Source organism: Neovison vison, chromosome 1 (assembly GCF_020171115.1).
Source record: "Neovison vison isolate M4711 chromosome 1, ASM_NN_V1, whole genome shotgun sequence".
Lineage (NCBI taxonomy): Eukaryota > Metazoa > Chordata > Mammalia > Carnivora > Mustelidae > Neogale > Neogale vison.
Window position 1 is genome coordinate 215,610,594 of NC_058091.1, and position 15,174 is coordinate 215,625,767.

General features: G+C 36.6%; 1 protein-coding gene across 1 annotated transcript in view; it reads left to right on the forward strand.

Moving 5' to 3' along the window:
• The window catches only part of ANKRD31 (ankyrin repeat domain 31), a 160,979-nt gene that overhangs the window by 110,517 nt on the left and 35,288 nt on the right, over positions 1–15,174 (forward strand). The window contains 3 exon segments of the mRNA XM_044266987.1: positions 475–637; positions 2,499–2,614; positions 8,754–8,841. Coding sequence (XP_044122922.1) covers positions 475–637; positions 2,499–2,614; positions 8,754–8,841 — 367 coding nt within the window.

Here is a 15,174-nt window from a genome sequence, read left to right on the forward strand (position 1 = left end):
TCTGCCTATGTTTACTTCTTGATTGCAATGAAGGCAGCATATCTGGTATTTTCTTGTCGTTATGTTTTCATCTTCCGGGAGGGGTAGGGGACAGATTAGGCCAAATCCATGGAGCAGTTTACAGCTTTCATATCAAATTTTTTTTTTTTTTTTTTTTTTTTTGAGAGAGAGAGACAGTGAGAGAGAGCATGAGCGAGGAGAAGGTCAGAGAGCGAAGCAGACTTCCCATGGAGCTGGGAGCCCGATGTGGGACTCGATCCCGGGACTCCAGGATCACGCCCTGAGCCGAAGGCAGTCGTCCAACCAACTGAGCCACCCAGGCGTCCCCGTATCAAATTTTAATAAAAAATTTTCTTGGCCAGGGTTTGAAACTTCTTTTGATAACTTTTAATAATTTGGTAACTTTTAATAGTGAAAGCGGAAATTACTGATCTTCTGTGTCTTTGGAAATAACTTTGAAAAAATATCTTCTAGGCAGCTGAGATTCTACTACAACATGGAGCAAACCCAAATCAAAGGAATCAAAATCAGAAGACTGCTTTGGATGAAGCAGATGATGAAAAAATGAAAGAGCTGCTGAAATCTTACGGTGCAATTGAGACTGATAATAGCGATGAAAGTAATGTTATAGCCACTGGTATGTATGTCAGTATTGCTATTTTAGACAAGTATATACCTCTGCTTAGAAAAATCTTCAGATTTCTAGTGTAAATTGTTTCATAACTGGGGTAGATGTTTTATATGTTTATTAAACTCTTGAAAAACATTTAAAAATTATTTTTTTTTAGAAATTGGCATTTCCAAATTGTTTTAATTTATATACCATATGATCCTGTTGGATTGGCATTACATGTTGAAATGGAATCCATATTATTCATTAAACAATCACTAATCTCTAACGTTGGGTCTGAGTTAGAGATGTAACTGAAGCCATACATATTGACTTACTTGTAGGGGGTTGGAAACAGTTGACATTATACTAAAGTCTTTGCAACTAAGATTCCATTACTTCAAAATTTGTAGTGAGTCATGTGAAAGGGACTGATGCCAACTTTTCACTACTCTAATGTCCTAATGCTAGAGTGTGAATTTGTTAAGCAAATATACTTGTATGTGTGTATGTATGTGTAAATATAGTGTAAAAAATATTTAAGGGAATTTACAGTGAAGAAAAATTTTATGAACCATTTTTAAAAAATAGTTTGCATTTAAATGATATAATGTATTATCTGTAAGAAATAGGCATGTAGTGAACACTAATTTGAAAATATGTATTTGTTAAGTACATGCAAGCAAATTGAATACTTGCCTATGAGGAACTTACAGTCTTGTGGGGAGATCAACCAGAAAACAAACAGTTAAATGCAGTTTATTAAGTATTGAGAAGAGTGATTTTTTTCTTCCTTTTCTGTCCTGCTTGAGCCTTGACTTATTTGAGAAACCCAGGAACATATCTGCCCTTTCTCTCCTTGAGGCAGAGTAACTGGAAAGAGAGAACCCCTGTCATACCCTCTTCTCCCAGTCTACCACTATCTTTACCAGTTGTTGATTTTCAAGAGAGGAATCATGTTACTGATGTGATTAGTCAGACACAAGGATAATCACTGTCTCATATTTTACTAGTGTGATAGATTATGTGTAGGTCAAGGTCAAGACTGATACAAGGTTCATCTTTTCATTGCCTGCTACCATATAGAGCCCCGGCCATGTCTCTTTTCCTCTCCATAGCCATATTTGAAATTACTGGACACTGTGTTATGAAGTGCTGTATCTATTCGCACTTGTCTACTGTTTCTAATGTAGGCATTTCCTTGATCAAGTACCCTAAAAGGATGAGGGATGTAGGGTACAGTAGTTATATGAAGAAAGGGAATCCAGAATGGGAAAAAGATCCAAGACAGTGAATCATAGACACAGTTGATTAATAACATGGATTTGGGAATCAGATCTGTTTTCAGTAAAAGCTGTGTAACGTTAAGGAAACTTCCTGAATACCTCTAAGCTTCATTCTCCTCTTCTGTAAAATGGATAGAGTAAGCTACCTATCTTACAGGGCTCATATGAAGATTAAATAAGATGGTTCAGGAAAAGAGTTTGCCATCCAGTGTGTGATCAGCATTCAGTAAATGTTAGCTGATGTTAGTAAATGTTAGTTGATAATAATAATAAATAATGGGGTGCCTGGGTGGCTCAGTGGGTTAAAGCCTCTGCCTTTGGCTCAGTTCTTGATCCCAAGGTCCTGGGATCGAGCCCTGCGTTGGGCTCTCTGCTCTGCAGGGAGCCTGCTTCCCCCTCTTTCTCTGCCTACCACTCTGCCTACTTGTCATCTCTGTCTGTCAAATAAATGAAGTATTTAAAAATAATAATAAAGAAGAGATGCTGATCAACATTATTATGTAATTGTAGATTTAATTTATTCTGTTTCTGTCACCATTAAACTTGATAAAATGATGCTAAATTTTTCACATTATTGTATTTTCTAATTTTAATTTTTAAAGTCAAAATTCCTGCTGTCCGACCAAAAAGACTTAAACGGTGTTTTCGTGATGACTGCAAAACTGTTGATCCACCTTCTCTTTCACACAGAGAAAAAACAAGAGAAAACCATCCTGTGGTGAGTGAAGTTGAAATTCTTTTATTTTTCAGCTTGGAATATGTCATTCTTTGGGCCAGCCAGCCAGCCAGTGGCTGTTGGCAGTACTCTTTACATTTTAAGAACACACAGGTTGAAAATATATATTTTTTAAGATTTTATTTATTTATTTGACAGAGAGAGAGAGAGAGCAGCGAGAGAGGGAACACAAGCACAGGCAGAGGGAGAGGGAGAAGCAGGCTTCCCACAGAGTAGGGAGCCCAATGCAGAACTCACCAGGACCCTGGGATCATGAACTGAGCCGAAGGCAGACGCTTAATGACTGAGCCACCCAGGCACCCTGAAAGTAATTTTTGCACAAGAAAATAATATGGCTAATGAGCCAAGAAAATATGTTATATAGTTAACTCACTTATCTGCTTTGAATACAGAATTATGGATTCGTTGCTATTCTTTACAATTAGGTTGTGTTCTTTACTTCTTTTCCCACTATCACAGTGGATCTTCACCCACCCATTCCCACAAAAAGTCTAAGACGCGTAGTGGGTTGAAAAGACCCTGGAACCCAGGCAGAGGAGAGAAAGGCAGCTGGAGTTAGCCAACCTGGAGTCTCATTTTACATAGTGTTTTCTGTATGTAAAACTTCTTGTATTAAAGTGTGTGTATACAAAAATAACAGTAGTTGCTCAATAAAAAATATTACTTGTTAAGATAGATATGTGTAACTTGATAAAAATGTAGAGATTACTGGAAACTAACTTCTTGAGAAAATAGCATCCTCAATGAAATATTATTTTAAATAAGACTATGTATATTGAGGGGCACCTGGATGGCTTAGTCAGGTAAGCATCTGCCTTTGGGTCAAGTCATGATCGCAGGATCCTGGGATTGAGCCTTACATCGGGCTCCATGCTCAGCAGGGAGCCTGCTTCCCTCTGCCTGGTGTACCCCTGCTTGTGCTCTGTCCCTCTCTGTCAAATAAATAAAATCTTAAAAAAAAAAATACTATGTATGTTGATTAGACTTCCCTTACATTTTTTCTGTTAACCATTGTAAAGAAGACATTGTGAGGGGCACCTGGATGGCTCAGTGGGTTAAGCCTCTGCCTTCAGCTCGGGTCTGATTTCAGGGTCCTGATATTGAGCCCCACATCGGGCTCTCTGCTCAGCAGGGAGCCTGCTTCCCCCTCTCTCTCTGCCTGCCTCTCTGCCTACTTGTGATCCCTCTCTCTCTTTCTCTTTCTCTGTCAAATAAATAAATAAAATTTCTTAAAAAGGACATTGTCATTCATTGAATCTAAACTATTAATCAACAAGTTTATAGCTTAAATATTTTATCTTAAGTAGTATTCAAACTAAATTGCATTTGCCTCAGCACTTTGAAAATATTTTACATTGTTTCCTGGTATCTGTTGTCATGGACAAAAACTCATCCATCAGTCTATCATTCCCTTGTAGATAATCTGTCCTTTAATCTTACAGATTTTATGTTCTCCAATTTTACTAAGTTGTGTCTAAATGTGGAACATTCTTTTTTTTGTTTTTTTTTTTCGTTTTTTTAAGATTTTGTTTATTTATTTGACAGAGAGAGATCACAAGTAGGTAGAGAGGCAGGCAGAGAGAGAGGGAGAAGCAGGCTCCCTGCCAGAGAGCCCAATGCGGGGCTCGGTCCCAGGAGCCTGAGATCACAACCTGAGCCGAAGGCAGAGGCTTTAACCCACTGAGCCACCCAGGCACCCCTGGAACATTCTTATTAATTTATACTCAGGCCTAGAATCTTCCTTTAATCTGGAGGCACATTTCTTTTTTTCCTTTTTAAATTTATTTTTTTTATTTCTTTTCAATGTTCCAGAATTCATTGTTTATGTATGCACCACACCCAGTGCTCCATGCAATATGGAAGGCACATTTCTTATTTGTATTTCAGGAACTTTTAGTCCTTATTATACCTTTGAAAATTGCCCCTGCTCCATTCTCAGTATTTTTCTGTTTTATAATCTCTATTCAGATGTCTTTTAGACCAGTATCCATGTCTTATAGTATCCTCTTCATATTTTCCGTCTAACTTTCCACAGAATATTCTGTGTGATATCCTTTGACCTCTCTTGTAGTTCGTTTTCTCTTCTTTAAATATTTCTAATCTATTTAACCCATACGTCAAGCTTTAATTTAAATAACTATTTTTTATTTCTAGAAATTCTGTTTGCTATTCAAATTTTTTGTTTTAAAGGAAGAAAAAAATTTTTAAAAGACTTTTGTGTTCTTAAAATATTGATAGCATTTTTAAAAATCCAAACATTTTTTAAAAGGAATTTGGGAGTCCCTCCCCAATTCTTTCTCATGATAACATGATTCTCTATGTGGTTTTTAATCTTTTTTTTAAAAGATTTTATTTATTTGACAGAGAGAGAGAAATCACAAGTAGGCAGAGAGGCAGGCAGAGAGAGAGAGAGAAGCGAGGAAGCAGGCTCCCTGCGGAGCAGAAAGCCCGATGTGGGGCTCCATCTCAGGACCCTGAGATCATGACCTGAGCCCATGAAGGCAGAGGCTTTAACCCTCTGAGCCACCCAGGTGCTCCGGTTTTTAATTTTTTATTATAATCTCATTTCCATGAGGACTGAGTACTGTGGGAATTTTGGTGTGCCTAATCTTTGTGCTAAACATTTGCATATGCTGAAGCCCTAGAAGTTGATCAATTTTGTGCAAGTTTTTGTGTTAATTTCTCAGTTTGGGTTCCTGAACCACATAGATTATGTAAATTTAGTTCTTACATACATGTGTGGTATAAGCTTGAGTCTCTAATTTTCTACCCAAAGCCTTGGGTGGTGGCAAGTGGAGTTTTTCTAACCTTTAGTTCACATAAAGGTCACTAGTTTTACGTGGGGATTCTGTGCCTCTTTTTCCTTTGTGAGCATTAAAAACCCAGCCGCTAATACCTATACTTGTTCCAGATCTCTGATGGGTCACCACTAGTTTCATTTCCGACACCAGGGAATTTTTCAGTCATTTTCTATTCTTAGCTGCATGTGTGTATATTTAAAGTTTATTGTATTTTGTGTACTGTTCCATGTGTTTGGAGTAGGCAAAGGTTCTTCTGTGTCAGCTCAGCCCACCATATTGATTTTAAGTATCTTTAAGGAATGTTTTCATGTAAAGATTAGAAAATCTTGGAAATACTGCCTGTTTTTATTAACTGTATGGGTGTTTGCTTCAGGAGTAATACATCATTTCACATGCCAAACTTCAGAAAAAATATAATGGAGACTCAGGAGTCTAAAGAAAACCAAATTTGGATGGGAAATGGGTAAAATGGGTGAGGAGAGTGGAGGTAGGTTTCCAGTTATGAAATGAATAAGTCACAGGGGTAAAAGTACAGCATAGGTAATATAGTCAGTGATATTGTAATAGTGTTGTGGTGACAGACAGTAGCCATACTTGTGGTGAGCATAGTATTTAACATATAAACTTGTCGAATTACTGTTGTACACCTGAAACTAATGTAATATTATGTATGAACTATACCTCAATTAAAAAAAAGAAAAAACAACTTTAGAATAGGAGGAAAACTCGAGAAATATTAGACCTTTAAAGTCATTAAGGATTAGCCTTTTGTAAATGTAAACTTATTTTTGAATGTTGGAAACTTCAAATCAAATTGGGGAGAAGGGTGACTCTATGGCCAGATACAAAGGAAATGTGATGATTTTAGTCGCTACTACTTTATAACACCTACAGATCACAGCATATAGGCAGCTTTCTTCTCTATACCCATGTAGATGGAGTAATAATACTAACGTTGGTATTCACTGAGTACTTATTATATGATAAGCTCTCCTCTGAGTCCTTATATTAACTCATTTTGTCCTCATAATAACCCTTCTGGGTGCATTGTGTTATCTCATTATCTTCCTCACTACAGTTGAAGAAGTTAAAGTAAAAGAGGTTAAGTAACTTAATCCAAAATTACATTTTTGTTAAGTAGCAATACCGGAATTAAAGCAGTGCCAGGCAGTCTGGCTACAGAGCCTGTGCTTCTGACCACAGTGATGTACTGTACAAAACTCTAAGACAGGTGTCAGAGGCAAAGGTGATCCTGCCATTAAAAATAGGAAATTTGGGGGGCACCTGGGTGGCTCAGTGCATTAAAAGCTTCTTCCTTTGGCTCGGGTCATGATCTCAGGGTCTTGAGATCAAGCCCCGAGTTGGGCTTTCCGCTCGGTGGGGAGCCTGCTTCCCCCCCACCATGCCTGCCTCTTTGTCTACTTGTGGTCTCTGTCTGTCAAATAAATAAATAAAATCTTTTAAAAAAATAGGAAATTTGGAATAAAATTAGAGTGAAGCTTTCCATAAGCCCAGTATAAACTGTCTAAAGCTGCTTGTTCCAAAGACAGATTACAGGGTGGGGTTTTTTGGTGTTTCTTAAGATAAACAAGCAGTAATGGAGGATTAAGAAGGGGGGGGTCTTAGAGGGAAAGTTATGCTGGCTCCTTCAGGGTGGGAAGTTTCAAGGAAAAGCTGGTGCGGAGTTGAAGGTTATTGCCTGTGGTAGCCAAGACTGAGTGCATCCACAATATGAGCAAAGCAAAAAGGAAAATCAGCACCAAAAAACGTTTTCTTTATGCTGACCTGTGGATAGAGGCTTAGCTAGGGCTCAGATGCAGACCTTTAGTTTGCTTTTATAGCCATTCAGTGTAAAAAGAGATAAATCTCATTTGTTTGTTTTGCATATTTATGTTTTATAGTTCTGCTCTGATGCATTTCATAAATGACAGCAGTGAGATTGCTTTTCCACATAATTGGATGGTTTTATTATGTGCATTTTTCATGTCCCTGTAGGCACCAAAGTAAAATTTCAGAGCAGTGTACTCTAGAAAGTTTTGAGGACTGTCACATTGTTTAAATGAATATATATTAAGAATATATGAAAGGAGGGCGCCTGGGTGGCTCAGTTGGTTAAGCGACTGCCTTCGGCTCAGGTCATGATCCCGGAGTCCCAGGATCGAGTCCCACATCGGGCTCCCAGCTCCATGGGGAGTCTGCTTCTGACCTTCTCCCTCTGACCCTCTCCCCTCTCATGCTCTCTCTCTCTCACTCTCTCTCTCAAACAAATAAATAAATATTTTAAAAAAATATATTTAAAAAAAAAAAAGAATATATGAAAGGATAGGTAATATGAGTCAGTCCATCAGTTTTTGTTTATTAAGCACCAGCTATATATCCAACAGTGTGGAAACCAGTGACAAATATAAAAGCTTTGCTCCTGCCATGTAAGATGTTATTTTCTTGATAGAGAAATATAATGTGTAAGACATTATATATATGAATGGTAAATTATATATCACCAAAATTCTTAACTGACTCTGAGAAAGGAGAAATCTGTATAAATTAAATTAGTCAGAGGTTTCATGTATGATACGGGTTTTATATAATAATAAGCAGTACTTATTGAGCTCTCATGTTTTGCTGGCACTGCCCGAAGCATTTTACATATGTTACTCTATTCAGGCAAAGAGAGGACAAGTAACATGTGAAGCCACCCAGCTAGGAAAATGTGAAGCCAGAATTCACATCCAGGCAGTCTAGTCCCACAATCCACTTCATGATTACTTCTCTCATAAGAAAGAGATGCATCTGGGCAAAGTAAATTGAAGGCATTCCAGGCAAGATAGTCAGTACTAACAAGGGCATGGAGAGGTGGCCTTAATTCCCATTTGTGAATTTTTGAGAGAGTTGTGTTTTGTATTTTTAAGATTATGTGTGAGATTTTAATAGTGTGCAGTGATAGTCATAAAGCCTTAAAGTGAATTTATTGCATATATGTGATCTTTAAATATTATGTGTTGAGTTTTCTTTTATCACCTATAGCTATGATTAAAACAGAAGTCAGTGAGAAATTATGAGTCTTTATATGGTTGCTACTCATATCTTCTATTTACCAGGAATAGATCTGCTACATAAATCAAAATACGTAGGTTTACTCCCCCCCAATACGCAACAATTTATACAGTTAAGTTTAAACAAAGCATGAATACATTTCGAACATAAAGTAAAATGAGTATTCTAGCAACTTTCTTTAGCACTTTTACTGTGCATTTGACAATTGTGTATCAGAGAGAAATATCTACCTTCCTGTAATAAGTTTTAATATTTTTATCTGATAGCATCAGACCATCAGTGCCATTCTACAAGATATAGAAGAAAAGCAAGAAAATTTACTAGAATTTGAAATAAGAACCCCTGAAGATGCAGGTAAATATGAACCCATACTCAAGTTTGATTATTTCATACATCCAAGGTGATTACTCCCTCCACTTCTTAAGGTACAGTTTTATGTCAAAGATTGTTTATGGTGGCTGAAAAGTAACCTTTTTTTTTTAATGTGATAATAAAGTACCAAGAATGAGCATTAGAAGTCATTTTTGCAAACCAGTAATTAGTGTAATTGTTGATCGAAATAGTTCTAGACTCAAGGTATAGCATAAGTAATATGAGAGACGCCCAGAACAATGATCAGAGGTAAGGTCCTACTGGTGATGTGTTTAGAAGAATATGTGGGGAAAAAAGCACAAGGTAGTGACTAGAGATGAGATTATGTTACTCCTTAGCTCCTCCAGCTTCACCCAGCTAATGGAACGCTTAAAAACAGATTAGAAAAGAAATAGGCAGTTGTGACTCAAGTAGGGAAAATCCTCATACCTTTCAGATGAGCAGATAGACCATGCACACGTGTTGCTGCATAGATGTCTTTCTATTTACAAAACACTAGTGATGCAAAGTCGTAAATTTGACTTTGATTCCCCACCTAATAATCTGAATTTCTCAAAATCTCAGTGACTGCTTGCAAATCTTTGATAAATCACAGTTGTGTTTTCTTGAGTTATAACTTAACAAGGTAGAAATTAGCCCCTGAGGGGAACCTGGGTAGCTCAGTGGGTTAAAGCCTCTGCCTTCAGCTCAGGTCATGATCTCAGGGTCCTGGGATCGAGTCCTACATCGGGTTCCCAGCTGAGCGGGGAGCCTGCTTCCTCCTCTCTCTCCGCCTGCCTCTCTGCCTACTTGTGGTCTCTGTCAAATAAATAAATAAAACCTTTAAAAAGAAAAGAAAAGAAATTAGCTCCTGATACATGCAGATCTGAATGTTAAGTAGTTAGGTGAAAAGTAATTTGAAGAATCTCATCAATCTTTTGTGTAACAGGATATACCTATTAGTTCATCTCTTATCCTAGTTCATACTGTATAGTCTTTAAAAAATTATTTCAACAAAGAAGTCAAACTAACTCTCTTCACAGATGACATGATACTTTTTGTGGGAAACCCAAAAGACTCCACCCCTACATTATCAGAACTCATATAGCAATTCAGTAATGTGGCAGGATACAAAATCAATGCACAGAAATGAGTTGCTTTCCTATACACTAATAATGTAATTGTAGAAAGAGAAATTAGGGAATCTATTCAGTTTACAATAGCACCCAAAACTGTAAGATACCTTGGGATAAACTTGACCAAAGAGGTGAAGTGTCTATACTCTAGAAACTACAGAATACTTATGAAAGAAATTGAAGAAGACGCAAAAAGATGGAAAAACATTCAGTGCTCATGGATCAGAAGAATAAACATTATTAAATGTCTATACTGCCCAAAACAATCTATACCTTCAACGCCGTCCTGATAAAAATACCAATGGCATTTTTCAAAGTGCTGGAAAAACAATCCTAAAATTTGTATGGACGAGAAAAGATCCGAATCGCCAAGGAATTGTTGAAAAAGAAAAAGCTGGGGGCATCACGTTGCCTGATTTCAAGCTATATTACAAAGCTATGATCATCAGAACAGCATGGTATTGGCACAAGAATAGACACATAGGTCAATGGAACAAAATAGAAAGCCCAGATATGGACTCTCAACTCTGTGGTCAACTAATCTTCGACAAAGCAGGAAAAAATATCCAATGGAAAAAAGACAGTCTCTTCAATAAATGGTGCTGGGAAAATTGGACAGCTACATACAGAAGAATGAAACTCAACCATTCGCTTACACCATACACAAAGATAAACTCTCAATGGGTGAAAGTCCTCAATGTGAAACAGGAATCCATCAAAGTCCTAGAGGAGAACATAGGCAGTAACCTCTTTGACATTGGGCATAGCAGCTTCTTTCAAGACATGTCTCCAAAGGCAAGGGAAACAAAAGTGAAAATGAACTTTAGGGACTTCATTAAGATCAAAAGCTTCTGCACATCAAAGGAAACAGTCAACAAAACGAAGAGGCAACCCATGGAACGGGAGAAGGTATTTGCAAATGACACTACAAAGGGCTGATACCGAGATCTAGAAAGATCTTTTCAAGCTCAGCATCCAAAAAACGAATAATCAGGTCAAAAAATGGGCAGATTTAAACAGACACTTAGCCAAAGAAGACATATATAGATGGCTAACAGACATATGAAATAATGTTCATCATCGTTAGTTATCAGGGAAATCAAAACCACATTGAAATACCACCTTACACCAGTTAGAATGGCAAAAATCGACAAGGCAAGAAACAACAAATGTTGGAGAGGATGTGGAAAAAGGGGAACCTTCTTACATTGCTGATGAGAATGCAAGTTGGTGCAACTACTTCGGAAAACAGTGTGGAGGTTCCTCAAAAAGTTAAAAATAGAGCTATCCTATGACCCAGTAATTGCAATACTGCATATTTACCCCAAAGATGCAAATGTAGTGAAAAGAAGGCCCACATGCACCCCAGGGTACCCAAACCGTGGAAAGAGCCAAGATGCCCTTCAACAGACAAATGGATAAAGATGTGATCCATATATACAATGGAATATTACTCAGCCGTCAGAAAGAATGAATACCCAACTTTTGCATCAGCATGGATGGGACTGGAAGAGATTATGTTAAGTGATAGAAGTCAAGTGTAGAAAGTCAATTATCATATGGTTTCACTTATTTGTGGAACATTAGGACAGGACATTAGGAGAGGAAGTGACATTAGGACATTAGGAGAGGAAGGGAAAAATGAAGGGGGGAATCAGAGAGGGAAAGGAACCATGAAAGACTGTGGACTCCAGGAAACAAACTGAGGGTTTTAGAGAGGAGGGAGGTAGGGGGATAGGGTAGCCGGGTGATGGGTATTAAGGAGGGTACGTATTGCATGGAGGAGCAATGAGTATTATATGCAAACAATGAATCATGGAATGCAACCTCAAAAACTAATGAAGTACAGTATGGTGACTAATATAACATAATAAAAATAAATAAATAAGTGTTTCCTTTTAAATTATACCCATTCTACCTTTCATCTCGATCTAATACATGGTACATATTATGATTTGGGGAAAATAATACAAAATAATTTATACCCTCAAACAAATGTGAATAGTTCACATATTTTATTTAGTATTTATAATGTCTTATACACCTAAGGTGAATTTTCCAATTTTATAATTTTTTCTTTAAAAGACATAAAAATACACTTAAAAAAAATGATAAAAAATATGCTAAAATTACCTACTGTCCCACCACAATATTTGTTTTCTTTCTTTTTCTAAGAACTGAGGTATGCAGTTATACCTCAATCAAATTATTTAAAAAATAGTTTGGATCATGCCAAATTTGCCAATTTAACATTTTTTCCCTTATAACCATTATTTGTGGTGGTTTACATAGTATTGTGTTCTATTAATGTTCCAGGGCTGAATTTTTCTTTTTTTGTTGAGCATTTACATTTTTCCAATTTTTTTGCTATTCTATAGCATATATCTTCCTTAGGTAATATTAAGAGAATTGGAACTACTGGGTCAAAAATATGTAAACATTTTAAAATCTATTGCTTTATATTGATAAATTATTTCATTAAATATGAAATATTAATTTAATTTGCACTTTCACCAACACACATTAGTGTTTGTTTTCCTTTACCCTGCTAATAGCATCAGTATTTTCATTTAACTTAATTTGAATAGTTTAATAAGAAGAGTGCCTTATATTTTCACTTGCCTTATTATTAGTGGTATTTTTTCTTTAGTTTTATTTCCTGCTTTGTGAATTGACTGCTCCTCTTTGTCCATTAATAAATTGGAGCCATTTTACGTAATCAAGTTATTGACCCCTTTTCTGCCATAACTGCTGCAAATATATTTTTCAACTACTTAACTGTCTTTATGTGTAATGTGTTAATTTATGCTTAAGTACATATATTTTCAAATTCTATATAGTAAAATGTATCAGCCTTTTTCCTTTGCTATTTCTTTTCATGCTTTTAAGATTAGAAACTTTTCTCCTCTGCCCATCCCTATGCTTTATCATGTAATTTTATTCTTTTTCATCAGGTTCCCTTTATTTTCATCTTACTGCCCCTTTACAGGAGGAGAGGAATGCAATGGGACTCTAGAGTTCTTGACTAGTAACTAAATACTGACTGCTATTGACTCCATCAATCTTTGGCAAAAGATCCTCCTCCACCTCCTCCTCCACCTCCTCCTTTACCTCTTCCTCCACCCATCCCTCCTCCTCCACCCATCCCTCCTCCTTCTCCTCCACCCATCCCTCCTCTTCCTCCCCCTCCCCCTCCTCTGTCTTCTTCTTCTTTGTGGTTTTGTTTTTTTTTTTTTTTTTTGTATCCCACCCTATACAGACCTTCTCTGAAGGAGAAGCCATCATAGTCAGGATCACAGGCAGGCTTCATACCAAGTCCTCAGGATCCTAGCACTCTGAACCAGTGGTTAGAAGGGAGGATAATATCTAGCAGCAGCTTTCCCTTTCCCCAGCTGTTCAAACCTCTTGCTCTACAGGGTCTCAACCTTTTGATGTTCAAGGAGGAAGCCAGATGTGAGTCCATCATCACCTCAAAAGAAAATTATTACTGTCTTCAACAATCCATTGAGAGACTGCCCACCCCACCCCCATTAGGCTTGACTAAAGGAGAGAAACCTCTCACCTCTCACTTTAGCTGCTCATACTGGAGATTCCCATCCAGTCGAGCAATAGCTCTCTGAAGTATCTTTACAAATTCACCACCTCCGTATTCTGAAACCTTCTATATCTTTGATCTGGCTGAGGGATCTGAAAATAATGAATCCCATTGTGTACATTTTTTTGTTGAGTTTTTTTTATAGATGTCTTGCATTCACTTGGGTATCAAATATCTTTAGTGCCTCAACCATACTGACCAGAAAAATGTTTACTTTGAACATTTCATATGTTATTTTTTAATTAAGTGTTTCAACTCTTTTATTCATTTGAAATCTGTTTCCACATGTGGCACAAGATAAAGATAGAATAGAGTCTCCCATCCCCATATTGCTACTCTATTTGCCTCCTCTATTTGTTGAATAACTTCTGTCATTCTCCTTTTGCTATAATGCCTTATTATCATATATTAAAATCTTACATATATTAGGGCAACTTCTAGTTTTTCACTAAGATACCACTGATTAATGTACCTGGCAAATAAGTGTAGAGTATCAAATTAATGTAAAATTCTTTATATCCTTTTTTATTTGTATTTTTAAGAGATTTTTAAAAAGATTTTATTTATTCATTTAGAGAGAGAGAGTGCAAGCACAAGCAGGCAAAGTGGCAGGCAGAGGCAGAGAGAGAAGCAGGCTCCCTGCTGAGCAAGGATCCCGATGCGGGACTCAATCCCAGGACCCTGAGATCATGACCTGAGCCAAAGGCAGTGGCTTAACTGACTGAGCCACCCAGGTGTCCATATATCCTTTTTTATAGAAACATAGAGAATCTTCTATGTTACTATGATAATGTGAATTTTATCTGTGATTTAAAATTCAGTTAGAAAACCTCAATGTGACAGGGTACACAGTATGAACATCTTTTATTAAATAATGTCAAATCTGCCAAACAAATTTATATATAAATTTTTAATGATCATCCAGGTTTCCCCCCTTTTTTGGCACATGCATCAGATAAAATTAATCCTCAATCATAGTAATAACAAGACAGAAACTACTATGGGAACACTGATTCTGTGCTAAGCAAATCATTTGTCTGATTTGCAAAGGGAACAAATTCATGCTCTGAGCTTGATTTCATTTCCCACCACTTATTTTCTCTAAATTATATAGAAAAATATGCATTGGTCTAAAATAATTGGGAAAAAATTTAGAAACAAAGCCAAAAGTGAAATAAATAACAAGTAGCTTAAAGAAGTAAAATGTATTCATCTAAGCCTTTCCTTTTACTGCTTGAGAATCTGGATTTAATTGACATTTATGTGTAAATCTTGTGGATTTGTGATGGGTGAGGGAGGTAGTGACCTTTACTTAGGAAGCAGTGGAAGAAAGTAAGAAAATTTTAAGTAATTATTATAGAAATAATTTTATATACATCTTTAAGTAACAGATATCATATAGTCCTATGTAAGTGTTAAGTGTAAAGAACAAGAACTGATAGCATCCTTCTTATTTTTAAGCACATATAATATTATAATTACATATAGTATAAATATATAGAATTATACATTAAATATATTAAAAATTTTTTCATGCACAAAGACACTGCTACCAAAGTATTAATAGTCTCTTGTGCAGTGAAAAAGAGAAAAGGTGGGGGGGGC